We start from the raw sequence: 27,942 nt of genomic DNA on the forward strand, positions 1-27,942 counted from the left end.
GCTCTACTGGGTCTTCCTGTTGGGGTCATGCCTCTTTACTACTTCTTCCCGTGGTAACGGAATGAACAGTTCAGCTTGCAGAAATTGGGATGGTTTATAATGGCAAAAAGCTAAGGAGTTTGTCAGGGTGAAGATAAATAGACAGAGGTATTTGCTGATGAGGAGGAACTGAATAAAAAGAAGCAATAGATCAAAAGCAGGGAAGTTCAGGTTTGAGCATAAAGATATGGAGGGTAATAAATTCTATAGTAGGATGCAGGGTGACTGGAGTATGATTTCTGACTGGGGCAGGCCACCCAGTCACCTCCCGGGTGGCTCAGTGATAAGCTATACGAGGTCAGGTGTGCAGGAAGCCCGGGAGCACAGTGGTGCTCAACGAAGATGAGTTGCCTCAGAAGAGAGTTGGCATCTGCTGAAAGCAGAGGCTCCCAACTCTTTTTTCCCCCCAGGACCCTGAAGAAGATAACACTTAAGGGATTCCTTCTCCAGGTGTAGGAGGATACTGCTTACTAGTGGGTGACCAGCCATTCCTCATTTAGTGAAGACAGGAGGGTGAGCACTGGGAGGCCCTGCTTTATTCCTCTTGGTCTCTTCTTGCTGCCATTAAATCTTATTCTCCTGCTGAGGTTCTTTTCATTCCCAGCAAACACTGATTTTTTTTTTTCCCCCAAATGGCACAATAAGTTATTTTAATGGTTAAAATACCCACTGGATCTTAAACTGAAGGAAGGTGAACCTCAGGTGAACATGGCCTCATTTTGAGTCAAGGTCAAGCCACATCCCCTTTAGAATGTCAAGAAGATGGGGGTAACTATCAATAAACTCCTCTAATTGTAGGCTAATTATAGATAAAATTACTTTGAGGGGAACACGGAGTGGGTGATTTCTATTTCTGAATCTTATTCGTGAGCTGCTGTTCATAAATGAATGAGCTCCCCCCCAAAATGATAATGGAAAGACAAGGCTCTTGCATCCGTAGGCTCTGCCTGGCATCTTAATGCTGCAGTGGTTCCTTTACACCTTCTCTGGGCTCCCAGGGAGCGCAGATGAAAAGTAAAAGGGCAGCAGCAGGAGATGGCACCTTTGGTCTGGTGATGGGCTCTTCTCATCGGGGATGTTCTACTCAGGGGTGGCCTCTGTCCTGGGACTTGTGAAAAGAATTCCTTCCCCTCAAAGGTCTGATCAGCCCACAAGCCACTCATTATTTGGGTGGCATGTTGTAGATTTTCTGGCTATTTTGCAACTCTTCTGTAGACCCAGTACAGTCCTGAGATAGTTTAAAGGCAGGAGATTTTATCCAAGTGATCTCCTGAGCTTCCGCTATTGTTTTAATTACTTGACGCTGGACATTTTTTCTGCATAAAGTCCTCCTTAGTTCTCCTTAGTCATTTCTTCCTTATCCCTTTCCTTGCCTTTCTGGCCCTTTATATTTCTTATGGTGGCTTCTTGTTTTGATGGGTAGTTTGGAGATTTACATGCATTTTGAAATGGAGTGAACTTGGACTATTTGAATTAAAGGGGGATGTTTAAAGGGAAATACTCTCTGGCAGAACCTAGAACTAATTTCATTCTGTCAGAACTAAGAACTCCTTCCTGCTAATACAAATGGTTGCCCAAGAGTTCTTTTGTGTAGGAAGTGACTGTTGTGCTGACAGGGACTGTAGAAAACACACCCAAAAAATGATTTTGAATGCCATCAGTAGCATGGCTTCTCTGTACCACCCCAAAACACAATGATAGCTTAGGGAAAATCATGATCATTATAGAGACAGAGCCACCTTTCCCTGGATTTTTTTTAAATTATGGAAAATATTAAACATGCATAAAAGTAGAAATTCTTTTATAATGAGTCCCATTTACCTATCACTCAGCTTTGATCCTTATCAGTTCATGCCCAATTTTGTTTCATCTATATCCCTACCCATTCCCCCCCCATACTTTTTTGAAGCAAGTTCTAAACATCATTTCATTTTTAATCCATCAGCATTTCAAAATGTATCTTTTTAAAAGATACAGACTCTTTAAATGCATAATCAACATATCATTATCACACCTTAAAAATTAACAGTAGTTTCTTAGCATTATCAAATATCCCATCAGTTTTAAAATTTTTCTGAATGGTTCAAAAATAGCTTGCTTGTTGATACCAGGTTCGGAATAAAATCTGTTCTTTTTTTATAAGATTAGTTGCTATGTTACTTAAATCTCTTTTAATCTACAAGTTCTCTCTCGTCTATCCTCCCTTTATTCCTGCAGCTTATTTGTTGAAAAACTTGGGCTGTTTATCCTGTAAGTGTTTATATTATAGGATTATTGTGAGAACTAAATGAGATAATGAATAGAAAGGACTGAGAGGAATGCTTACACATAGGAGGTGTATAGAGCAAATGGTAGTTCCCTTCTAAGAGCTTTGAGAAGGAAGGAGTTGGCTGTAGGTTCAGGTGAAAATGATCCTTCCCTCTTCTATAGTTTACTACTTAGTTTCATTTGTTGTCATTTCACCACAGAGACATATCAGATATTTCTCTAGGATAAAGAGATTTGGAATATGATTATTAGCATCATTCCTGTAACACATACACACACATCCCCTAGAACCTTCCATTTACTTACCAAATGAGTATAAATGCAAACTGTATGCAGGCTGCTGAGGACATACCATGAACTGTGGGAATAGTCCCTGTTCTCAGAGGCCCACAGTGGAGTGGAGGAGACCACAGAAAACCAAGAATCAAACAAATGAGTACATCATTACAACTACAATAAGTACTTTGAAAGAAAAGGGTACTTTGAAAGGGTGTAACATGAGAGCCTCCTAAGCAAGTGACATCCCAAACCTAAGTACTATGTATGTAGGAGTTAGGTGAAGAGGGGCATGAGTGAGGAATAGTAGGAAAGAGCTGGTGTGGAAGGAAAGGATCATGAGTTCAGTTTTCGGCACTGAGTTGAATGGCAAACATGCAAGGAGGGCCTGTGAGACATCCAAGTAAGAATCATTCATTGGGTGGTTGAGTGAACAAAAAGGTTGGAAGTTCAGAAGGGAAGCATGGTCTGGAGATCAGATTTGGGAGCCATCAGCATATGAAAGGTGACCTCATCAGCCTCTTACCAGCCTCGATGAGGTCACTGATGAGATCACCTCGAGAGAATAGCGGGTGAGAAGAGGACCAAGTCTCCTGCATTGAGTAGGGGAGGATGCCAAGAAGGAGCAGTCAGAGAGAGAGTGGAAGGCAGGAGAGTGGTATCACGGAAGCCAAGAGAAGAAAGTGTTCCAAGGAGGTATGTACGGGCAGCATTATTAAATGCTGCTAAAGACATCAAGTAAGAAGGGGACTAAAACATCAGCCTTGGGTTTAGCCCCTTGTTAATAACCTTAGCAAGAGAAAGGTGGATTAGATGCCATGTTAGAGGGAGTTGGAAATCTCATGGAAGGTAAGGCCATGAAACAGCATTTCGATAGTTGTTTTAACAAGTCTGGCTACAAAGAGGAGGAAGAGAAGGGTAGTAGAAAGGGGAAGAAGGAGGGTTTTATTTTTTAAGATGGCAAAGACTTGATTTGAGCACATTTAAATGCTGATTGGAAAAATCTAGGAAAGAAGGAGACACTGAAGGTATGGGGGAAAGGGGATTATCACTGGTATAGGATTTTGAGCTCCAGTGTGCAGTAGGTTCAAGCAAAGAGGAGTCTGGGGAAAGGAAATTAGGGAAGATGGGAGAGGAAGCGTGGCCAGGGAATCATCATGTAAGAACCGCCTCTAGAACAGGACTCAGCACCCAGGTGGTCTGCAATTTAACCTGTGCTAATTCAAGAACAGCTTGAGCAGTTTTATTTCCTCATATGCCTTTTAATCTGCCAGTAAGCATTTTTGTTTTGCCACTGTAGCGGTTTATGAAATTAGAAAATGAAAATAATGAAATGTTACCTCTTTATTTTGCCACGGGCTATTTCTGGTAAGACAGGCAGGAAAGAGCTGAAACTTGAGTCAAAATGAGATTTGGGGATTGCCTGTGTTTTGCTTATTTCTGTTTTTCATTTATAGTGGTAATCTTTCTCTTTCTCAATTTTTAGGCCTTTTCTGATGCCATTAAAAAGTGGCAGGAGCTGTCGCCAGAAACCAGCGGAAAAAGAAAAAAGAGAAAAGAAATGAATCAGTATTCTTACATAGATTTCAAATTTGAACAAGGTAATGGCAAGTTGAGAGCATTGCTGACAGTGTATGAGGCTGGGATGCAGAACCTGACCCCTTCCCTACAGTCAGGGAATGAAGTCATTCTGTAGGGTGCTTACAGGCGCCATGCCCGACTCACCCAGTGGCAACACTTGTGACATGAACTGAATTGATGGCATGTCAGAATGTTTAGAAAGTGGCTACAATTCTTCATTTGTTTCTTTCTGCTTACAGTATACTCTGACAGGAAAATTTTGTGCGTTGTTAATGAATTCATGTGTGGAAAAATGTTGGCGGCTCTTAAGCTTAGGGGGAAAATCTTGTCTCACAGGTTTGATGAGAAGTAACTTTATCACTAGTAAAACTAAATTAGTGATTGATTGCTTATTGCAATCAGGGTCACTTACACACCTGAGAGAGAATGGCCCTTTTGATTTTCCTCTTCAGAGTGGCTTCTGCACAGAAAAAACAGATGACCACATGTTAATTTCGTCATCTGTTAATTTTAGAATTCTATTATTCTTGTTGATGACATAACTGCTGAAAGCCCTTTCAAAGAGATTACTTCATATCTAATCCCCAAAAGTAAAATTGCTGAATTTTACAACAAATTTTATCCAAGTTCTTGTGTCCAAGAAAAGGGTTCATTATGACTTTTCCTAAAGATTATATTATATTTCCATTTCTTTTACTCCTTGTCTTTCTGTTAAATCTTAAACTTAATTACGTGATTGATTTTATGTGTGATTACATGGAACATCTGTGATATAACTGTAGAATTGGAAAGTATTTGAAATTATTAACTCTTCATGATCTAAAAGACAATCACGTAAGCTTGGTTCCTTTATTAGTCAGGGTTCTCTAGGGAAACAGAACCAACAGGAGATATCTGTAAATAGTATGAGACTTTATAAAAATGTCTTATGCAGCTGTGGGGATGCATGAGTCCAAATTCTGTAGGGCAGGCAACAAGCTGGTACTCTAGTGAAGGTCTTTGATGATTCTCCCAGGAGAGGCTGCCTGGCTGAAGTAGAGATTAAAGATCTCTCTTCTGTTTGTATAGATATAATAAGAATTTAGTAGACTGCCTATATATTTTACTTCTAGGTACCTCCTGATCTACTAACCAATGCCATAAGTCTCTGCAAGTCAGATTATTTTGACTGCTGCTCTGAGTCTGCTGTCCATTATGGTAGCCACTTCCACTTTGTCTTTGGCGATTAAGTGCTGCCACCTGGCTTCTGCCACTTGGGATCCAGTTATCCCCATTGTGTTTAAGGATTCCAGCTCAGTGACAGCAGTCCCACAGTAATATCTGACCTACAGAGAAGGGCAACTACAGAGCTCTTCAGGGATGATGGAGCTAGTCTTACAAATTTATTTCTCAAAGTCTTGATAAAAGGTGTGTCCTGCGGACATTTCTGGGGTGTGTGAGCCAGTCTTCCATGATAAATCCACTCCACATTCCAGTTTCTTCAAGTCTTTGGATCCTCTCATCCACATTATACCAGGACAGTTCTGGCATTTTGACCTCAGGTAGTGTCTGCCACCTTTTGATCCATGTTTCAGCCAACCACCCAAACAAACAGTTAACGCCCTTTCTAACCCCTCGAGCTACAACATTGAATCCAGAATCTCTGGTTAGTGGGCCTATATCAATAAAGTCAGTCTGATCCAGCTTTATATTCCTTCCATCATTATCCCACACCCTTAATATCCATTCCCACACATATTCCCTTGATTTCTGTCTATATAAATTGGAAAACTCATGCAGTTCTTTTGGAGTATCATGTACTTCCTCATGGGTCACACTTTGTACTTCACCTTTTGGGGCCTGTTGGGACTTAGTCTGGTTATAGGTCTTGAAGAAAAGAGTGGTGGTAGGGGTGGGTCATGAAAAGAATTAGAAATATCCTTCCATTCAGTTACCTCAGGGCATTCTGTTGCAGTTTCATCTGCTGAAATAGGATTAATCTTTCCAGACTGAGGAGTGAGGGCTGTTTCCCCAGGGGAGGTGATTACAGGTTTAGCAGGCACTAAAAGGTTAATCTCTTGGGGTAGAGGTTGGATGGTTGTCTCCTCAGGGCATGCTGGAGGTGGGGAAGCCATTTCCTCAGGACAGACCATTACAGATACATCTAGCAAAGACTCAGCAGAATCCAGGGTTCCAGTGTCCCCACTGCCATCATTATCAACCCATATGTCCCCATCTCAATTTTCAGGATCCCATTCCTTTCCAATCAGTGCTCTCACTTTTAACAGCAGGCAGTCAGCAAAGTTGAGAATTTAGTTTATGTTGTAAATCTGCTACTTGCACGATGAAACTCTGGGTCTGGTTTTCAGAGATCTCAAGTCTTTGGCCACAGGAAATAAGATTTTCTTTCAGGGCACACATAAAACCCTTTACGTCTTTCATACTGCATTTAAGTTGCAAATTTGAAGCCTTCAGCTCATCCCTTTCTCAAAAGAACAGCCAGCCAACATCATTATGCCTCTTAACTCCACAAAACTTTGTTACAGTGTCAAAAACACTGTCACCCAGAGCCTTGCCTTGTACAAGAGTATGATTAGGAGAATCAAATGGAGATATTGTGTGTATCTCTATTGCCACCTCATGCCATGGACTGTTGGTGCCATCTTGATTATTGGAAATAGAATGATTAGTGCCTTTGAATCTAATCAGAGTAGGAAACCAATTGCAAAAACCCATTTTTTAGATTCTGTTTCTTAAGAACCACACCTGATACAAAACTGTATTAATCAGGGTTCTCTAGGGAAACAGAACCAACAGGAGATGTCTGTAAATAGAATGAGACGTTACACAAATGTCTCACACAACTCTTCGGGTACAGATATCCAAATTCCATAGGGCAGGCTGCAAGCTGGCACTCCTATGAAGGTCTTCAGTGAATTCCCCAGGAGAGGCTGGCTGGCAGAAGTAGAGACAAAAGTTATCTTTCCTGACTGCTGGAGCTATCGGTTCCCCCTTAAAAGCCTTCAACTGATCTGATTAAGTGCCTAACTGCACCCCTGATACATAGTTGTGCAGTCTTTGTTTCTGATGTTCAGTGGTGAAGAAAGTAAGTACTGTTTTGCAAGATAATACTTACCCTTGTTGGTCAGCTGTTTGTTTTAGAGGGTTCTTCCTTTATATCAAGTCAGAGTGTACCTTCCTGAAATTTCCTGCATGGTTATAGTTTACTGCCCTGAAGTGACTCCGAGTCTGTCTCTTTCCTCTTCCCAGGAATGCCTTAAGCTTTTTACGGTCAAAACATGTCCCACAGTAGTGTTGGTCTTTTCACGCACACTGCCTTTAAGTCACATACCCTCTTTGTTAATTTTGCTGTGTCTGAAATTTTTGTTTGTCCTGTTAACTTCATCTTTTTAGTTTCAACCCAGTGTTTCAGGTATATCCTTTTAATTTTAGATTCTTATTGGAAAATTGCACTTTGTAGGTCATCTGTAAGGATACTGGAAGTAAGATATAGAAAAATATACGTCATTAACTTTGTAATTTAATATGTGTGGCTTATAGGTACATTTAAGCTTGTGAGACAGCAGTTTATAAGCACATAGGCTAAGAATCCTTCAACTATTCCGGGAATCCCATTTTTGACCTTTTCAGCTTGTTTTTCCATCCAGTCAGTGCTTTGGGCTACGTATTGCTTGACTCAAAGAAAGTGTGCTCCCTCCACTTCCTTTTTATGGTCTTATGTGCTGACCACTTCATCAGTCTTCTGATGAAGACTCAGGTTGGAATTTGGATGTAAACTGAACATTGATAAAAATACCCCATATCACCACTGGCATGGCTGACAAAGAAAAAAGAAAATGCAAATTAGCAATTTAGGAATGAAACGGGATATCACTATAGACTCTGCACATATGAAAAGGATATCGAGGGACTATTGTGAGCAACTTTAAACACATAAATTTGACAACTTGGATGAAATGAACCAATTCCTTGAAAAGCACAAACTACAGAAACTCATATAGAGTCACTCGGAGTCTGTCCTCGAAGCAGCAGGAGTGAAAGAACTTCGGAGAGCCAGCAGCCCGATAATTGTATTTCCCTCCTTTTCTCCCACTCCACATCTCTCTTCACCCCTCTTCTGTCCTTGCTTGTGCAGCCATGGCGGAGCTGTCGGCGGCCACTCAGTCCCCGTCGGTCTCCTTGTCGTCCTCCTCCGGGGCAGAGCCCTCTGCACCCAGCTGCTACCGGAGCCTGGGAGCCTGCCCTGCCCTGGGGGTGAAGAGCTGTGGCTCCTCCTGTGTGGTGCATGATTTGATTTTCTGGCGAGATGTGAAGAAGACTGGTTTTATTGTTGACACAGTGCCGATCATGCTGCTTTCCCTGGCAGCTTTCAGTGTCATCAGTGTAATATCTTGCCTCATCCTGGCTCTTCTCTCTGTCACCATCAGCTTCAGGGTCTACCAGTCTGTCATCCAAGCTGTAAGGAAGTCAGGTGAAGGCAACCATTCAAAGCCTACGTGGATATAGACATTACTGTGTCCTCAGAAGCTTTCCATAATTACGTGAATGCTGCTGTAGTGCACATCAACGGGGTCCTGAAACTCATTAGTCACCTCTTTCTGGTGGAAGATCTGGTTGATTCCTTGAAGCTGGCTGTCCTCATGTGGCTGATGACCTGTGTTGGTGCCGTTTTCAATAGAATCACCCTTCTGATTCTTGCTGAACTGTTCGTTTTCAGCATTCTGTTGTCTGTGAGAAGTACAAGACCCAGATTGATCACTATGTGGGCATCGCCCGGGAGCAGACCAAGGCAATTCTTGAAAAGATCCAAGGAAAACTCCCTGGAATTGCAAAAAAAAAAAAAAAAAAGACAGAATAAACCCATGGAAATGAGAAATGCAACAACTACTAAAACACCATTTAATAGTTATAACATTGTTACTAAGGAGGAACATGCTCCTTGCCAGCTTCAGCCTGCAGTCCAAGCTTTTTGTTTTTAATTTGGTGCCCCCCTCTTTCCTTTACCCTCAGTATCAAGCAAAGAATTGTTGAACAAAAAAGGGGGGGGGGGTGTTATCTTAGAACCCAAAAGATAAAGAATCAAATTAATAGAATAAATCAATACCTACCGCTAATGGTGGTGGAGCTTTTGCTTGTAGCTTGAAAGGGAAAAGATTGAGTGAAGGTAAATGGAAGATAAAACATGTCTCTTTTAAGTTCTGTCCAGTTTCTGAGTATTAGTTGTACACAAGTTTCCCATTACAGTTTTACCTCTTTTTTTAAATTATTAAGTTAAGATATGATTAAGTTACGTAGAAATTATTTGAGGACAGGAGTGGGATTCCTTCCTGTGGGTTTTTTGAGCCTTCTGATCCCATCATTCTGCCTGACAATGGGAGCAGCTACTCCTAATATTCCTCTTCTTTGCTTAATTGTGTAACTTTCAACTCAGTAAGAACATATAGGCAATAGTGATCATTTCTGATTCCCAGAAAGCCATATAATTAAAATTGAAAACAGAAGGTAGGACTGGAAAAGGAGTCAAAAAGGAGCACAGTGAAGGCCATTCCTCCACTTATCCCTAGGAAATAAAAAGTCCCAGCATTTGGGAAGGTGGTGTCCACTTCATTTCTTTCGAACACCATTTCTGAGCTTTAGTTTGAGAACTCATTCCTGAGATGTGCTTTCCTCCCTCTTCCCTATCTACCTAAAGTTTAATAAATATGGTTGTACTTTTATTATGAAATAAATGTCTATAACTTGTAAAAAAAAAAAAATACAAAAACCTCATACAATATTAAATTGTTAATTTGAAAGCGTTACAACTCATAAGGAAATTGAATTAGTAATTTTAAATCTCCCAAAAAAAATCCAGCCCCAGATGAATTCAGTGGAGAATTCTACCAAATGTTTGAGGAGGAAATAACACCAATTCTACACAGTCTCTTCCAGAAAGTAGAAGAGGAAGTAACACTACCAATTGAGTTTTGAAGCCAGTATTACCCTAATACCAAAAACAGTACAAAAAATAAAACTACAGATGACTACAGATAACAAATAAATGTAGATTTATTAGTAGATAAATGAAGATGTAAAATCTTAAAAAAAAATAACAGCAAATAGAATTCAGCAATATATAGAAAGAATTACACACCATGACCAAGAGAAGTTTATTCCAGGGATGCAAGACTGGTTCAGTATTCAAATAATCAGAGTGATCTACTATATTAAGAAACTAAAGAAGAAAAATCACATCAATTGGTGCAAAAAAGTCATACTTGACAAAGTTTACCTGTTCATGATAAAACTCTCAGAAAACTAGAAATAAAGGCCAACACAATAAGGTAAGAAAAGAAAATAAAAGCATACAAATCAGAAAAGAAGAAATGAAACTCCCTATATGCAAATGACACAATCAACACTAAAGAAAACTCCAAGGACTCTGCAAAAAACCTGGAACTGTTAAATGAATTCAACAAGGTTACAAAATATAAGATCAACCTACAGAAAACAAACAAACAAAAAAAACACAATTGTATTTCTGTATACTAGCAGTGAGTATTTGGAAACTGAGATTTAAAATACAATGCCATTTATAGTTTTTCTCCCAAACTGTAATTACTTAGGTATAAATATAACAAAACATGGTATGAAATGTAAACTACAAAAAACTGATGGAAGAAACTTTAAAAAGATTATAAATAAACAGAGAGATGTAACTGTGCTCATGGATTGGAAGACTCAACATAATGACGATGTCAGTTTTCCCCAGATTGATATACAGATTTTGTGTACTTTCTATCAGTATATCCTAGCAAGATTTTTTTGCAGATAAAGGGAAAACTAGTCTCAATTTTATAAGGAAAAGGCAATTAAAACAACTTTGAAAAAGGAAGATAAAGTAGGAGGATCAGTCTAACCTGATTTCAGTACTACTTATGTAGCTATAGTAATCAAGATTTGGTCTTGATGTAGTGGTAGAACTATTGATCAATGGAACCGAATGGAGAAGCTAGAAAGAGACCCACATAAATATGCCTAACTGATTTTTTACTCCTTTTAAAAAAAATGTAATAGTTTTATTGAGATATAATTCATATACCATACAATTCACCCACTTAAATTGTACAATTCAGTGTGATTTTTTTAGTATATTCATAGTTGTGCAACCATCACCACAATCAATTTTAGAATGTTTTTATCACTCCAAAAAGAAATCTATATCCATTAGCAGTTACTTGTCATTTCCCATTCCTTCCACCTCCCCCAGCCCCTGGCAACCACTCATCTCTTTTCTGTCTCCATGGATTTGCCTATTCTGGATAGTTCATAGAAGTGGAATCGTATTGTATGTGGTCTTTTGCAACTGACTTCTATTACTTAGTTTACTGCTTTCAAGGTTCATTCACAGAGCATGTTATCAGTGCTCTATTCCTTTTTGTTGCCAAATAAATTACCATTGTATAGGTATACCATATTTTCTTCATCTATTCAGATCATTTGATGGATGTTTGGATGCTTAGTTGATTTTTTTTATAAAAGTACAAAAGCAAGTCAGTGGAGGAAAGATAGCCTTTACAACAAATGATACTAGAATGATTGAACATTGGTATGCCAATGAATGAATGAATGAATGAATGAACAAATGAACGTACATTCTAAGTCCCCCACCTTACCAAAAAATAAATCAAAATGGATCATGGACTTAAATGTAAAACATAAAATTATGAAACTTTTAGGAGAAAATCTTCAGCATCTAGAGCTGGACAAAGAGTTCTTAGACTTGCCACCAAAAGCAAGATCCATAAAAGGAAAGATTGATAAAGTAGACTTGTTCAAAATTAAAAACTTCGGTTCTGCAAAAGACCTTTTTTAAGAGGGTGGAAAGACAAGCTACAGATGGGAGAAAATATTTTGAAACCACATATCTGACCAATGACTAGTATCTAGAATATATAAAGAACTTCCAAAACCCAACAGTAAAAGGAGCAAACACTTCTATTAGAAAATGGGCAAAAGACATGAAGAGACTTTTCACCAAAGAGAATATGTAGATGGCACATAAACACATGAAAGATGTTCAGTATCATTAGCTATTAGGTAAATGCAACTGGAAACCACAAGGAGACATCACTTCTTACCTTTCAGAATGGCTAAAATAAAAAATAGTGACAGTAACAAATGCTGCCGAGGATGCAGAGAAGCTGAACCACTTACACGTTGCTGGTAGGAATGTAAAATGATACAGCGACTCTGGAAAAGAGCTGGGCAGTTTCCTAAAAAAAAAAAAAAAATTTTTTAAATAAAATGTAACTATGACATGACCCAGCAGTTGCACTCCTGGGCATTTATCCCAGAGAAATGGAAACTTAGTTTCCCTCAAAAACCTTTACAGGAAAACCTCATTTTACTGTGCTTTGCAGACATTTTGGTTGGTTGGTTGGTTGTTTTTAACAATTTGATGCCTTGTGGCAACCCTGCATCAAGCAAATCTATTGGTGCCGTTTTTCCAACAGCATGTGCTCATTTCACCTTTTAGTTTATGTTCATTATTTTTTAGACGTAATGCTATTGCAAACTTTATAGACGACTGGGAAAGCAAAAAATTCATGTGACTCACTTTATTGTGATAATTGCTTTATTGGGATGATCTAGAGCCAAACCCACAATATCCCTGATGTACATAAGTGTTCATGTCAGCTTTATTCATAATGGCTCCAAACTGGGAACAACCCAGATGTCCTTCAGTCAGTGAACAATTAAACAGTGGTTTGTTTAACCATTCTGATACATCCAAAAACCATAGCTGAATTTCCACCAAATTAAACTGAGTGACTAAAGCTCATCCGAAAAGATTATATATGAGAACAATATTAGATGTTCAGATTAGTGGTTGAAAACAGATTAGTGGTTGCCAGGGGGTACGCAGAGGCTGGGGTAGGAAAGAAGTGGGTGTACCTGTAGAAGGGCAACACCAGAGTCCTTGTGGTGAGCAATGTTCTGTCTCCTGACTTTATCAGTGCCGATGCCTGGTTACAAGCATAGTACTAGAGTTTGCCGCTACTGCGGGGGAAACCAGGTAAACAGCCCTCAGGATCTGTCCATATTATTTCTTACAACTGCAAGTGAATCTAGAATTATCTCAAAAAGTTTAATTTAAAAAAAAAAATACTACGTTACCAAATTTCATGGCATACAGGAAAAGAAGTAGAGGGAAATTTATAGCCTTAGTTGGAGTTATTTTAAAAATAAAGGCTACACAACAAACAAGATAAGATTGAACAGGTCTATGAGTACTGAAACTTTATATAATTGCATATATATTTTTGGATGCTAGGGTGTTGGAATGGCTGAAAGGAGGTAAATGATGTGGTAGAGCTGTAGCCTATAGCATCCCTTGGGATTTGCTTTATAGCTGCTCATTGAATTGTGCCTTGAAGGTCTTCACCTTTCTGTATATACCTTGTATTGCTTAATAAGGAAAGAACTGAATTTATGAAACTGTAACCCATAACAATTTTTAAAATTACCTATATGACTGCTTGTTGAGCTGTACATCAAGAGATGACACCTTTCTGTGTGTATGTTATATTTTACAATAATGGGAAGGGCTGAAGTTGTAGAACTGTGAGCCATGACATTCTTTGAGATTTGCTCTCTAACTTCTTGTGAAATCGTGTATTGAAAGTTGTCAGTGTTATGTATATGTTAAAGTTCACAATAAAAAAATGGGGGGAGGCGGGGCAAGATGGCAGACTGGTGAGCTGTATGTTTTAGTTACTCCTCCAGGAAAGTAGGTAAAAAGCCAGGAACTGCGTGGACTGGACACCACAGAGCAATCTGTCTTTGGGCATACTTCATACAACACTCATGAAAACGTGGAACTGCTGAGATCAGCGAAATCTGTAAGTTTTTGCGGCCAGGGGACCCGCGCCCCTCCCTGCCAGGCTCAGTCCCGGGGGAGGAGGGGCTGTCAGCAACAGGAAGGAGAAGGGAGAATTGCAGTGGCTGCTCTTACCGGAAACTCATTCTACTGATTCAAACTCCAACCATAGATAGACTGAGGCCAGACACCAGAGACTCTGAGAGCAGCCAGCCCAGCAGAGAGGAGACGGGCATAGAAGGAAAACAACACGAGAAGCTCCAAAGTAAAAGCAGAGGATTTTTGGAGTTCTGGTGAACACAGAAAGGGGAAGGGCGGAGATCAGGCCTTGAGGCGCATATGCAAATCCCGAAGCAAGGCTGATCTCTCTGCCCTGGGCACCTTTCCTTAATGGCCCTGGTTGCTTTGTCTATTAGCATTTCAATAACCCATTAGATCTCTGAGGAGGGCCTTTTTTTTTTTTTTTTTTTTTTTTAATCCTTTTTGCTTTTTCTAAAACAATTACTCTAAGAAGCTCAATACAGAAAGCTTCAAAGAATTGAAATTTGGGCACGTCAAGTCAAGAGCAGAACTAAGAGAGCTCTGAGACAAAAGGCAATAATCCAGTGGCTGAGAAAATTCACTAAACAACACAACTTCCCAAGAAAAGGGGGGTGTCCGCTCACAGCCACCATCCCGGTGGACAGGAAACACTCCTGCCCATCGCCAGCCCCATAGCCCAGAGCTGCCCCAGACAACCCAGTGTGACGGAAGTGCTTCAAATAACAGGCACACACCACAAAACTGAGCGTGGACATTAGCCTTCCCTGCAACCTCAGCTGAATGTCCCAGAGCTGGGAAGGGGGAGCAGTGTGAATTAACAGAGCCCCATTCAGCCATCATTTGAGCAGACTGGGAGCCTCCCAACACAGCCCAGCAGCCCAGAACTGCCCTGGGGGGACGGCACTCACCTGTGACATAGCACAGTCATCCCTCAACAGAGGACCCGGGGTGCACAGCCTGGAAGAGGGGCCCACTTGCAAGTCTCAGGAGCCATACGCCAATACCAAAGACTTGTGGGTCAGTGGCAGAGACAAACTGTGGCAGGACTGAACTGAAGGATTAGACTATTGCAGTAGCTTTAAAACTCTAGGATCATCAGGGAGATTTGATTGTTAGGGCCACCCCCCCTCCCCGACTGCCCAGAAACACGCCCCACATACAGGGCAGGCAACACCAACTACACACGCAAGCTTGGGACACCAATTGGGCCCCACAAGACTCACTCCCCCACTCACCAAAAAGGCTAAGCAGGGGAGATCTGGCTTGTGGAGAACAGGTGGCTCGTGGACGCCACCTGCTGGTTAATTAGAGAAAGTGTACTCCACGAAGCTGTAGATCTGATAAATTAGAGATAAGGACTTCAACTGGTCTACAAACCCTAAAAGAACCCTATCAAGGTCAGCAAATGCCACGAGGCCAAAAACAACAGAAAATTATAAAGCATATGAAAAAACCAGACGATATGGATAACCCAAGCCCAAGCACCCAAATCAAAAGACCAGAAGAGACACACCTAGAGCAGCTACTCAAAGAACTAAAGATGAACAATGAGACCCTAGTACGGGATATGAAGGAAATCAAGAAGACCCTAGAAGAGCATAAAGAAGACATTGCAAGACTAAATAAAAAAATGGATGATCTTATGGAAATTAAAGAAACTGTTGACCAAATTAAAAAGATTCTGGACACTCATAGTACAAGACTAGAGGAAGTTGAACAACGAATCAGTGACCTGGAAGATGACAGAATGGAAAATGAAAGCATAAAAGAAAGAATGGGGAAAAAAATTGAAAAACTCGAAATGGACCTCAGGGATATGATAGATAATATGAAACGTCCAAATATAAGACTCATTGGTGTCCCAGAAGGGGAAGAAAAGGGTAAAGGTCTAGGAAGAGTATTCAAAGAAATTGTTGGGGAAAACTTCCCAAATCTTCTAAACAACATAAATACACAAATCATAAATGCTCAGCGAACTCCAAATAGAATAAATCCAAAAAAACCCACTCCGAGACATATACTGATCACACTGTCAAACATAGAAGAGAAGGAGCAAGTTCTGAAAGCAGCAAGAGAAAAGCAATTCACCACATACAAAGGAAACAGCATAAGACTAAGTAGTGACTACTCAGCAGCCACCATGGAGGCGAGAAGGCAGTGGCACGATATATTTAAAATTCTGAGAGAGAGGAATTTCCAGCCAAGAATACTTTATCCAGCAAAGCTCTCCTTCAAATTTGAGGGAGAACTTAAATTTTTCACAGACAAAGAAATGCTGAGAGAATTTGCTAACAAGAGACCTGCCCTACTGGAGATACTAAAGGGAGCCCTACAGACAGAGAAACAAAGACAGGACAGAGAGACTTGGAGAAAGGTTCAGTACTAAAGAGATTCGGTATGGGTACAATAAAGGATATTAATAGAGAGAGGGAAAAATATGGCAAACATAATCCAAAGGATAAGATGGCCGATTCAAGAAATGCCTTCACGGTTTTAACGTTGAATGTAAATGGATTAAACTCCCCAATTAAAAGATATAGATTCGCAGAATGGATCAAAAAAAAATGAACCATCAATATGTTGCATACAAGAGACTCATCTTAGACACAGGGACACAAAGAAATTGAAAGTGAAAGGATGGAAAAAAATATTTCATGCAAGCTACAGCCAAAAGAAAGCAGGTGTAGCAATATTAATCTCAGATAAAATAGACTTCAAATGCAGGGATGTTTTGAGAGACAAAGAAGGCCACTACATACTAATAAAAGGGGCAATTCAGCAAGAAGAAATAACAATCGTAAATGTCTATGCACCCAATCAAGGTGCCACAAAATACATGAGAGAAACATTGGCAAAACTAAAGGAAGCAATTGATGTTTCCACAATAATTGTGGGAGACTTCAACACATCACTCTCTCCTATAGATAGATCAACCAGACAGAAGACCAAGAAGGAAATTGAAAACCTAAACAATCTGATAAATGAATTAGATTTAACAGACATCTACAGGACATTACATCCCAAATCACCAGGATACACATACTTTTCTAGTGCTCACGGAACTTTCTCCAGAATAGATCATATGCTGGGACATAAAACAAGCCTCAATAAATTTAAAAAGATTGAAATTATTCAAAGCACATTCTCTGACCACAATGGAATACAATTAGAAGTCAATAACCATCAGAGACTTAGAAAATTCACAAATACCTGGAGGTTAAACAACACACTCCTAAACAATCAGTGGGTTAAAGAAGAAATAGCAAGAGAAATTGCTAAATATATAGAGACGAATGAAAATGAGAACACAACATACCAAAACCTATGGGATGCAGCAAAAGCAGTGCTAAGGGGGAAATTTATAGCACTAAACGCATATATTAAAAAGGAAGAAAGAGCCAAAATCAAAGAACTAATGGATCAACTGAAGAAGCTAGAAAATGAACAGCAAACCAATCCTAAACCAAGTAGAAGAAAAGAAATAACAAGGATTAAAGCAAAAATAAATGACATAGAGAACAAAAAAACAATAGAAAGGATAAATATCACCAAAAGTTGGTTCTTTGAGAAGATCAACAAGATTGACAAGCCCCTAGCTAGACTGACAAAATCAAAAAGAGAGAAGACCCATATAAACAAAATAATGAATGAAAAAGGTGACATAACTGCAGATCCTGAAGAAATTAAAAAAATTATAAGAGGATATTATGAACAACTGTATGGCAACAAACTGGATAATGTAGAAGAAATGGACAATTTCCTGGAAACATATGAACAACCTAGACTGACCAGAGAAGAAATAGAAGACCTCAACCAACCCATCACAAGCAAAGAGATCCAATCAGTCATCAAAAATCTTCCCACAAATAAATGCCCAGGGCCAGATGGCTTCACAGGGGAATTCTACCAAACTTTCCAGAAAGAACTGACACCAATCTTACTCAAACTCTTTCAAAACATTGAAAAAAATGGAACACTACCTAACTCATTTTATGAAGCTAACATCAATCTAATACCAAAACCAGGCAAAGATGCTACAAAAAAGGAAAACTACCGGCCAATCTCCCTAATGAATATAGATGCAAAAATCCTCAACAAAATACTTGCAAATCGAATCCAAAGACACATTAAAAAAATCATACACCATGACCAAGTGGGGTTCATTCCAGGCATGCAAGGATGGTTCAACATCAGAAAAACAATCAATGTATTACAACACATTAAAAACTCGAAAGGGAAAAATCAATTGATCATCTCAATAGATGCTGAAAAAGCATTTGACAAAATCCAACATCCCTTTTTGATAAAAACACTTCAAAAGGTAGGAATTGAAGGAAACTTCCTCAACATGATAAAGAGCATATATGAAAAACCCACAGCCAGCATAGTACTCAATGGTGAGAGACTGAAAGCCTTCCCTCTAAGATCAGGAACAAGACAAGGATGCCCGCTGTCACCACTGTTATTCAACATTGTGCTGGAAGTGCTAGCCAGGGCAATCCGGCAAGACAAAGAAATAAAAGGCATCCAAATTGGAAAAGAAGAAGTAAAACTGTCATTGTTTGCAGATGATATGATCTTATATCTAGAAAACCCTGAGAAATCAACGATACACCTACTAGAGCTAATAAACAAATTTAGCAAAGTAGCGGGATACAAGATTAATGCACATAAGTCAGTAATGTTTCTATATGCTAGAAATGAACAAACTGAAGAGACACTCAAGAAAAAGATACCATTTTCAATAGCAACTAAAAAAATCAAGTACCTAGGAATCAACTTAACCAAAGATGTAAAAGACCTATACAAAGAAAACTACATAACTCTACTAAAAGAAATAGAAGGGGACCTTAAAAGATGGAAAAATATTCCATGTTCATGGATAGGAAGGCTAAATGTCATTAAGATGTCAATTCTACCCAAACTCATCTACAGATTCAATGCAATCCCAATCAAAATTCCAACAACCTACTTTGCAGACTTGGAAAAGCTAGTTATCAAATTTATTTGGAAAGGGAAGATGCCTCGAATTGCTAAAGACACTCTAAAAAAGAAAAACGAAGTGGGAGGACTTACACTCCCTGACTTTGAAGCTTATTATAAAGCCACAGTTGCCAAAACAGCATGGTACTGGCACAAAGATAGACATATAGATCAATGGAATCGAATTGAGAATTCAGAGATAGACCCTCAGATCTATGGCCGACTGATCTTTGATAAGGCCCCCAAAGTCACCGAACTGAGCCATAATGGTCTTTTCAACAAATGGGGCTGGGAGAGTTGGATATCCATATCCAAAAGAATGAAAGAGGACCCCTACCTCACCCCCTACACAAAAATTAACTCAAAATGGACCAAAGATCTCAATATAAAAGAAAGTACCATAAAACTCCTAGAAGATAATGTAGGAAAACATCTTCAAGACCTTGTATTAGGAGGCCACTTCCTAGACTTTACACCCAAAGCTCAAGCAACAAAAGAGAAAATAGATAAATGGGAACTCCTCAAGCTTAGAAGTTTCTGCACCTCAAAGGAATTTCTCAAAAAGGTAAAGAGGCAGCCAACTCAATGGGAAAAAATTTTTGGAAACCATGTATCTGACAAAAGACTGATATCTTGCATATACAAAGAAATCCTACAACTCAATGACAATAGTACAGACAGCCCAATTATAAAATGGGCAAAAGATATGAAAAGACAGTTCTCTGAAGAGGAAATACAAATGGCCAAGAAACACATGAAAAAATGTTCAGCTTCACTAGCTATTAGAGAGATGCAAATTAAGACCACAATGAGATACCATCTAACACCGGTTAGAATGGCTGCCATTAAACAAACAGGAAACTACAAATGCTGGAGGGGATGTGGAGAAATTGGAACTCTTATTCATTGTTGGTGGGACTGTATAATGGTTCAGCCACTCTGGAAGTCAGTCTGGCAGTTCCTTAGAAAACTAGATATAGAGCTACCATTCGATCCAGCGATTGCACTCCTCGGTATATACCCGGAAGATCGGAAAGCAGTGACACGAACAGATATCTGCACGCCAATGTTCATAGCAGCATTATTCACAATTGCCAAGAGATGGAAACAACCCAAATGTCCTTCAACAGATGAGTGGATAAATAAAATGTGGTATATACACACGATGGAATACTACGCGGCAGTAAGAAGGAACGATCTGGTGAAACATATGACAACATGGATGAACCTTGAAGTCATAATGCTGAGCGAAATAAGCCAGGCACAAAAAGAGAAATATTATATGCTACCACTAATGTGAACTTTGAAAAATGTAAAACAAATGGTTTATAATGTAGAATGTAGGGGAACTAGCAGTAGAGAGCAATTAAGGAAGGGGGAACAATAATCCAGGAAGAACAGATAAGCTATTTAACGTTCTGGGGATGCCCAGAAATGACTATGGTCTGTTAATTTCTGATGGTTGTAGTAGGAACAAGTTCACTGAAATGTTGCTATATTATGTAACTTTCTTGGGGTAAAGTAGGAACATGTTGGAAGTTAAGCAGTTATCTTAGGTTAGTTGTCTTTTTCTTACTCCCTTGCTATGGTCTCTTTGAAATGCTCTTTTATTGTATGTTTGTTTTCTTTTTAACTTTTTTTTTCATACAGGTGATTTGAAAAAAGAAGGGAAAGTTAAAAAAAAAAAAAAAGAAAAAAGAAAAAAGACAAACAAGGGGAAAAAAAAAAAAAAAAAGATGTAGTGCCCCCTTGAGGAGCCTGTGGAGAATGCAGGGGTATTCGCCTACCCCACCTCCATGGTTGCTAACATGACCACAGACATAGGGGACTGGTGGTTTGATGGGTTGAGCCCTCTACCATAAGTTTTACCCTTGGGAAGACGGTTGCTGCAAAGGAGAGGCTAGGCCTCCCTGTATTTGTGCCTAAGAGTCTCCTCCTGAATGCCTCTTTGTTGCTCAGATGTGGCCCTCTCTCTCTGGCTAAGCCAACTTGAAAGGTGAAATCACTGCCCTCCCCCCTACGTGGGATCAGACACCCAGGGAAGTGAATCTCCCTGGCAACGTGGAATATGACTCCCAGGGAGGAATGTAGACCTGGCACCGTGGGACGGAGAACATCTTCTCGACCAAAAGGGGGATGTGAAAGGAAATGAAATAAGCTTCAGTGGCAGAGAGATTCCAAAAGGAGCCGAGAGGTCACTCTGGTGGGCACTCTTATGCACACTTTAGACAACCCTTTTTAGGTTCTAAAGAATTGGGGTAGCTGGTGGTGGATACCTGAAACTATCAAACTACAACCCAGAACCCATGAATCTCGAAGACAGTTGTATAAAAATGTAGCTTATGAGGGGTGACAATGGGATTGGGAAAGCCATAAGGACCAAACACCACTTTGTCTAGTTTATGGATGGATGTGTAGAAAAGTAGGGGAAGGAAACAAACAGACAAAGGTACCCAGTGTTCTTTTTTACTTCAATTGCTCTTTTTCACTCTAATTATTATTATTGTTATTTTTGTGTGTGTGCTAATGGAGGTGTCAGGGATTGATTTAGGTGATGAATGTACAACTATGTAATGGTACTGCAAACAATCGAAAGTACAATTTGTTTTGTATGACTGCGTGGTATGTGAATATATCTCAATAAAATGATGATTAAAAAAAAAAAAAATGGGGGAAAAAAGGCTGCAAACGTAACTTGAGAAACTAGGAAATAAAGACAAAGTAGGAGAAAATAAAGAGCAAAAATTAATTTTAAAAAATTTAAATAGAAATGACAGTGATAGTAATTAACGTTTACTGAACACTTAATATAACCAGGCACTGTTTTAAATGCTTTACATGGACTACTCATTTATTCTTCATAAAGCCCTATGAGGTAAATGTGCCATTATTGTTATTTTATGAATCAGTAAACAGAACACAGAGTGGTTAAGTGACTTGCCAAAGGTTACACAGCTGGTAAGTAGCTGAGCCACTGTTCCAACCCTGGTAATCTGGTTTCAGGGCCTACCCTCTTAGACACTGTACTGTACTAGCCATAAAACCGAAAATTGGCTTTCTGAATAAAGAATTGTAAAAATCTAGTGAGAATGAACAAAAGAAAAAGAAAATGTATAAGGAACCAGATAGAGTAAATATGGTGAAAATCAAAAGAGTTTCCCAAGAACAAATTTTGAATAAATTGAAAATCTAGATGAAATAGTTTTCTAGAAAAAATATAAATTACCAAATCAACGGAAAAAATAGAAAATCTGAAGAGATCAATTATATGATCTGTTATTTGTTACTCTGTTATCCGTTATTCTGAATATGATTTGTCATGGTGAATCTTGAGATTGCTCTTTCAACTTTTCAGTATATTTGAAAACTTTCAAACAAAAAGTTATAAAAACACATATATACAGTACATTTGCACCTACCAGATGGCATAAGTTCAAAATTGATATTACCAAGTGTTGGTGAGGATGGGGAGCAGCTGGAATGCACAGACACTGCTGGTGGAAGGAGAGTGTATATTGGTACACCCGCTTTGGAAAACTGGCACGATTTCTTAAAGCTGAAAATACACATATCCCACAAACTAGAAATTCCACTCCTTCATGTATACCAAACTGAATTACAGATGTTTTGTTCACCAAGTAAGCCACCCTATTCATAGTAACCCCAAAGTTTCAACTCAGATGTCCATCAGGTAGATAATGCAGTACTGACAGGAAACAAGAGACTCCTCCCCAGTTGGAGCATAGCCAGGGGAGAGAAAACAGGAAGGTCTGAAAGCGCCTCATAGAGAGAGGGGATGGTCAGGAGCCCAGTTTTTCCAGAGGGTGGAATGTGTGACAGGAGTCTTGAAACGTGCTGCTAGAGAGGAGGTGGGTGGCTGCTAGGCCATAGGAGACTGAAAATGGCCGGCCTGGATTCCTAGCCAACAGTTGTCTGCATGATTTTGCATTATCTTTTATCTTCTAGGTGATATAAAAATAGAAAAAAGAATGTTCTTTCTGGAAAATAAGCGGCGACATTGTCGGTCCTACGACCGCCGTGCCCTCCTCCCAGCTGTGCAGCAGGAGCAGGAGTTCTATGAGCAGAAGATCAGAGAGATGGCAGAGGTGAGGTGACAGCAGAGCTGTACTTTCACCTTGGAGTGTGTTTCTCGGATTCCGGTTTGCTAAATGCTAGGACTTTGGTACAAAATTATCTTGTAAGATTTGCCCTTTCTTTAGAATGATTAAAGAAACTCAAAAGCCTTGAAAAGGAAAACAGAATCGGATTTTGTAATGATACTGACTGAAGTTCACAGTTTCATGAGTCAGGATTATGTTGGAGAATTTGGATTGACACTTAGTGAACCTGTCTGTTTCACCTTCCTCAGTCTCTGATGTTGGAGAAAAACCAGAGAGAATATCCATTTAGCTCTTTATTTTTCCCAAATATGTTATCAAATGTTCAAGTCAGCCAGAATATATACGTGGTTGTTCAATATGTATCTTCTAGACCAGTGGCTCTCCAGATGTGATCTAAGACCTACCCCCCAGGTTCCCCAAGACTCTTTCAGGGGAGCTGCAAGGTCAAAAAAGTTAACGATAAAACTCCCTTTGCCTTTTTCGTCCTGTCGAGTTTGCACTGACAGAACAAAAGCAATGATGGGTAAAAGGGCCTATTGCTTTAGCATGGATCAAGCCAGTTCACCAAACTGTACTAGTAATCGTTACTTTCTTTAACAGACTGTGTCATTAAAAAAACACAAAAAGCCAATTTCACCTAAAAATGTCTTTGACGAACCAGTGAAAACTATTTTATTGAATCTTGACTCTTGAGAACATCTTTTCAACATTCTGTGTGACAAATTGGGAAGCACACAAGTACACAGCAACAATGCTGCCCTTAAAATATAACAGCAGTTTGGAGGAAAGGCAGTTGTGCATTTGAGTTGCAAGCTGAATTAGCCACTTTTTCCACTAAGCACCATTTTTACTTGAAAAAATGAATGACAGAAAAACTGTTTTAAAGAGCTAGATATTTGGCAGACATTTTCTCAAAAGTGATGTAAGTGATTATTTGTTGCCAGTGATACAATTCTAGATTTTAAGCAAAAATTAGAATTTTGGAAAACCTGTCTTCAAGATCTATCCAATATGGAGTTATCTGTCTGGTTGTCATCTGTTACACTAGAATCTGTTAGTCTGCCTTGCACTTTGAATGAATCTTCTGCATATGGATGATTTTGTAATCATGCGTTGGTCATCTGGAAAATATTGATTCACTTATAGATCTTCCAGATATTGACACATTTCATCATACAGTATCAAAAAGTCTAGTTCATTAATATCAGTGGGTGCACTGATTGCATCACAAAAGTATGGAAGTATTGGCAAGATGGTTATGTCCCGTCTTTGGCCAGGGGGAAGCCCTTCAAGTGGGTCCCTCTAGCCTGACCTCAGGAGTCTTCAGCGTCCTTGCTTTCTGGCACACAAAGGTGACCCAGGTTCAACTTCCGCTTTTCCTGAGCTGGATCTGGAATCAGCAATTTCTACAAGGTGCCTTACATTCCTTTAATGTGAATTCATGTTGAAATTGCTAATTAAGATTGGTTTACAAGTTTTTTACTTCTTTCATTTTATATTTGTGTTTCTTTTCTCTTATGCTGAAAACTTTGGTTCTTAATAATGTTAACATATTACTTATTTCCTTTTTTCTTTATTATATACTTAGTTCTAAAATAACAGCCCAGCATTATTACCAATAATAAGACTGCTAAATACAGTTTACTGACAATTCTTCTTGTCAGATGATATGTGATTAGGAATCTGTGATCAAAATTTTCTGTTTTCTCTATTTTAAGGCCCCGTGAAATAAGTCTGTGTGGTTATGCCATTAACTTGAGGAACAGTTAACTTTATTTGTTTCTGTTTAATTTTTGGGTTTTAAGGAATTGATTTTTGGTTTGCTTGTTTGCTCGTTTATCTAATTTTGTTGTTCATTTCTGTAAAACCTTTTTACTTTCAAAGTCAAAACTATAAAATGAACATTCACAGAGATCTACTTTCCATCCTCTCCTTACCCATGTTTCCATACTCCCTTCGTACCTAACCATTGTTATTAGTTTGGGTTTATTCTTCCTTATTTTATATAAAAGCAAATATGTCTATATGTTTTTATTTACCTCTCTTTCTTATCCAAAAGATTGCACACTCTTCTGTCCCTTGCTTTTTTTACTTAACAGTGCATCCTGGCTGTCACTCCGTAGCAGTATGTAGAGATTTTCCTCTTTTCATTTCTAAAACTGCCTTGTATGCAGTTCTAAAACTCCGTTGTATGCAGTACCAGTTTATCTACTCACTCCCTATTGAGGAACATTCAGAAGGTCAGTCCTCAGGTATCTGTGCTAGCCAAATTCCCTCCATGGTGGGAGTACTATTTTTTATATTCTCACCAATAATGTAAAAGAGTGCCTGTTTCCCTAAATCACACCAACGAAGTATGTTGTTGTACTTTTTTTTTTTTGCTGATTCAGCTTTTTGTTTGCTCATGATATTCTTTGCTATTTAGAAATGTTTTGTGTGTCATCTTTTCCCTTATTGCTTCTGTAGTTTGAGACAGCATTGAAGTTTCCCCTGTGTTTTCTAGCCCCTTTTTACCTTTAGCTCTCTTGACTCATTTTAGATGTATCCTCTGGTAAGTTTTTAACTACTCAACTATGCAACTGTAGAGATGACTACTATTATTAGAGTTCTTTTATGTCAGTGGAAATAAACACTGACTGGTTTGTGACATCTTTACTAAACTTGCATATGTATGTACTGTTTTTTCCTTCCTCAGCATGAAGACTTTTTGCTTGCCCTGCAGATGAATGAAGAACAGTATCAAAAGGTAGTCTGCAATTTCATCTACTTCATTTTTTCTGGGTATTTGTGTGGGCTTTCTCTTATCACATTTTCTCAGCACTTTGATGGCACATTTGTTCCTATATAACATACTGTTGATCTGCTGACTTTGAAGTTCAACCGAGTTACAGGTCAAATACATGAACTGCTATGGTCACTGTTAATACCAGGCTTGATCAGAGTTGAAGGGAAGATAGTGGTAGAGATGTTTCTGTCAAAGACCATTACCTAGAATCCATCACATAGACTCTTAGAGAAAAATTTAAAACACAGATATCACTTGTAGCATTAAAAGGAAGAGATACATCTAAACTCGGGACCAGATAGGGTTTTTTGTATGTCTTCAAGTCCTTACATAGCAACCTTTTCTAACTTGCCTAAGAATGGATTAGAGACTGGATTTTGATCACTGAAGTTAATAAAAAGAGTAAATTTCTTTGTATTCATGCTACTTGAGGTTACTACTTTAGTTACTTTAGTAAACTTTAATACTTTGCTTTAGTTACCTTAGTAACCTTCAGTAGTCCCTCAAGATAAATTATATTACCCTGAGAAGCTTGGGCTAGAACACAATCCTCTCACTTTTCTCATCTTATAAGAAGAAGAGCAAAATCCAACTTAAGAAAGCTTTTTGGGTAACATCTCTCATTGTGACTTGGTTCCTGACTCATAATCATGGTAGCATCTGATTACAGAATTTTGTGGTTCGGTAGCACCATGGAATTCATTGATGATAACTTCATATGAAGAATTATTCTGCTATTATACCCCCAAAATAAGAAAATCTCATTGTTTTTAGCTATGTATTAATACCAGTTATGTTGCAGTAGCATTTTTTTCTATTTTCTGAACATTTGCAAGCAGGTTGCACACTTAATAATTCTTGAACACATAATACTTCCATGTACATTTCCTCTGACCAAGGATATTCACTTATGTCCTCACCTTATGTACGGTTACCAAATTCAGAAAATTTAACATTGATACAAAGCTTACATTCTATGTTCCATTTTTTTCTTATGTCCCAACAGTGTCCTTTTGAGACTTCTTTTCCTCCATTCTTAGATCCCATCCAGTATCAAGTATTGTATTTAATGTCATTATCTTTTTAGTGTCACTTTTTTTTTTTTTAATTGTGGAACAATATTTACAACATATATCTTCCTATCCCAATCCCTCCCAAGCACATCATTCAGTGGGATTAATTACATTCAGGATGTAGCAGTACCCTCAACCACCGTCCATTACTCGAACTTTCCTTTCACTGCAAACAGAAACTCTCTACTCCCTTTACAAGTAACTCTCCATTATCCCTCCCCCCAGCCCTGGTATCCTGTCCACTCTATTTTGTTTCTACAGGTTTGTATCTTCTCTGATGTTTTCTTTGTGGTTACCATGGAGCTTAAATTTAGCATCCTAAATCCACAACAATCTCGTTTATTTTGATACCAACTTAACTTCAACAGCATACATAAACTGTGTTCTTCTGTTCCCCACCTCCCCCAACTTTATGTAGTTTTTGTCACAAATTACATATTTGTCCATGGTTTCCAACTTAATTTTATTGAGGCTCCCTTCTATGTGACACATTGTTCTTCTCTTGTGACTTTCAGAATTTTTTTTATCTTTGGCATTTGACAGTTTGATTATAACATGGCGTAGTTAGGGTCTCTTGAGTTTATCCTGTTTGGAGTTGTTGAGCATCTTGGATATATATATTCACATCATCTGTTAAATTTAGGAAGTCTTCAGCCATTATTTTATTGAATAGTCTCACTGCCACTTTCTGTCTTCTTGTTAGGGGCTTCCCATAATGCATATATTGGTATGCTTGATGTTGTCCCATGGGTTCCTCAGGCGCTGTTCACATTTTTTCATTCTTCTTTCTGCTCTTCAGACTGGATGATTTCAGCTGTGTTATTTTCAAGTTCACTGCTTTTTCCTGCTGCCAACTCCAATATACTGTTGAATTTTTAGCTTCTGTCACTGTTATCTTCAGCTCTGTTTGGT

The 27,942-nt window shown here is 38.8% G+C and overlaps 1 protein-coding gene and 1 pseudogene across 5 annotated transcripts in view; both read left to right on the top strand.

The window, feature by feature from the left end:
- RNF216 (ring finger protein 216) overlaps nucleotides 1-27,942 on the top strand; it is a 185,566-nt gene that overhangs the window by 56,737 nt on the left and 100,887 nt on the right. For all 5 annotated transcript variants that reach the window (XM_037815392.1, XM_037815395.1, XM_037815394.1 and 2 more), the window contains exons 8-10: nucleotides 4,070-4,184; nucleotides 23,018-23,157; nucleotides 25,868-25,918. In XM_037815392.1, the coding sequence (XP_037671320.1) occupies nucleotides 4,070-4,184; nucleotides 23,018-23,157; nucleotides 25,868-25,918 (306 nt within the window). The remainder of the gene's footprint in view (nucleotides 1-4,069; nucleotides 4,185-23,017; nucleotides 23,158-25,867; nucleotides 25,919-27,942) is intronic.
- On the top strand, nucleotides 7,039-9,112 carry LOC119518282 (annotated as a pseudogene).

Source organism: Choloepus didactylus, chromosome 21 (genome assembly GCF_015220235.1).
Source record: "Choloepus didactylus isolate mChoDid1 chromosome 21, mChoDid1.pri, whole genome shotgun sequence".
Taxonomy (NCBI): domain Eukaryota; kingdom Metazoa; phylum Chordata; class Mammalia; order Pilosa; family Megalonychidae; genus Choloepus; species Choloepus didactylus.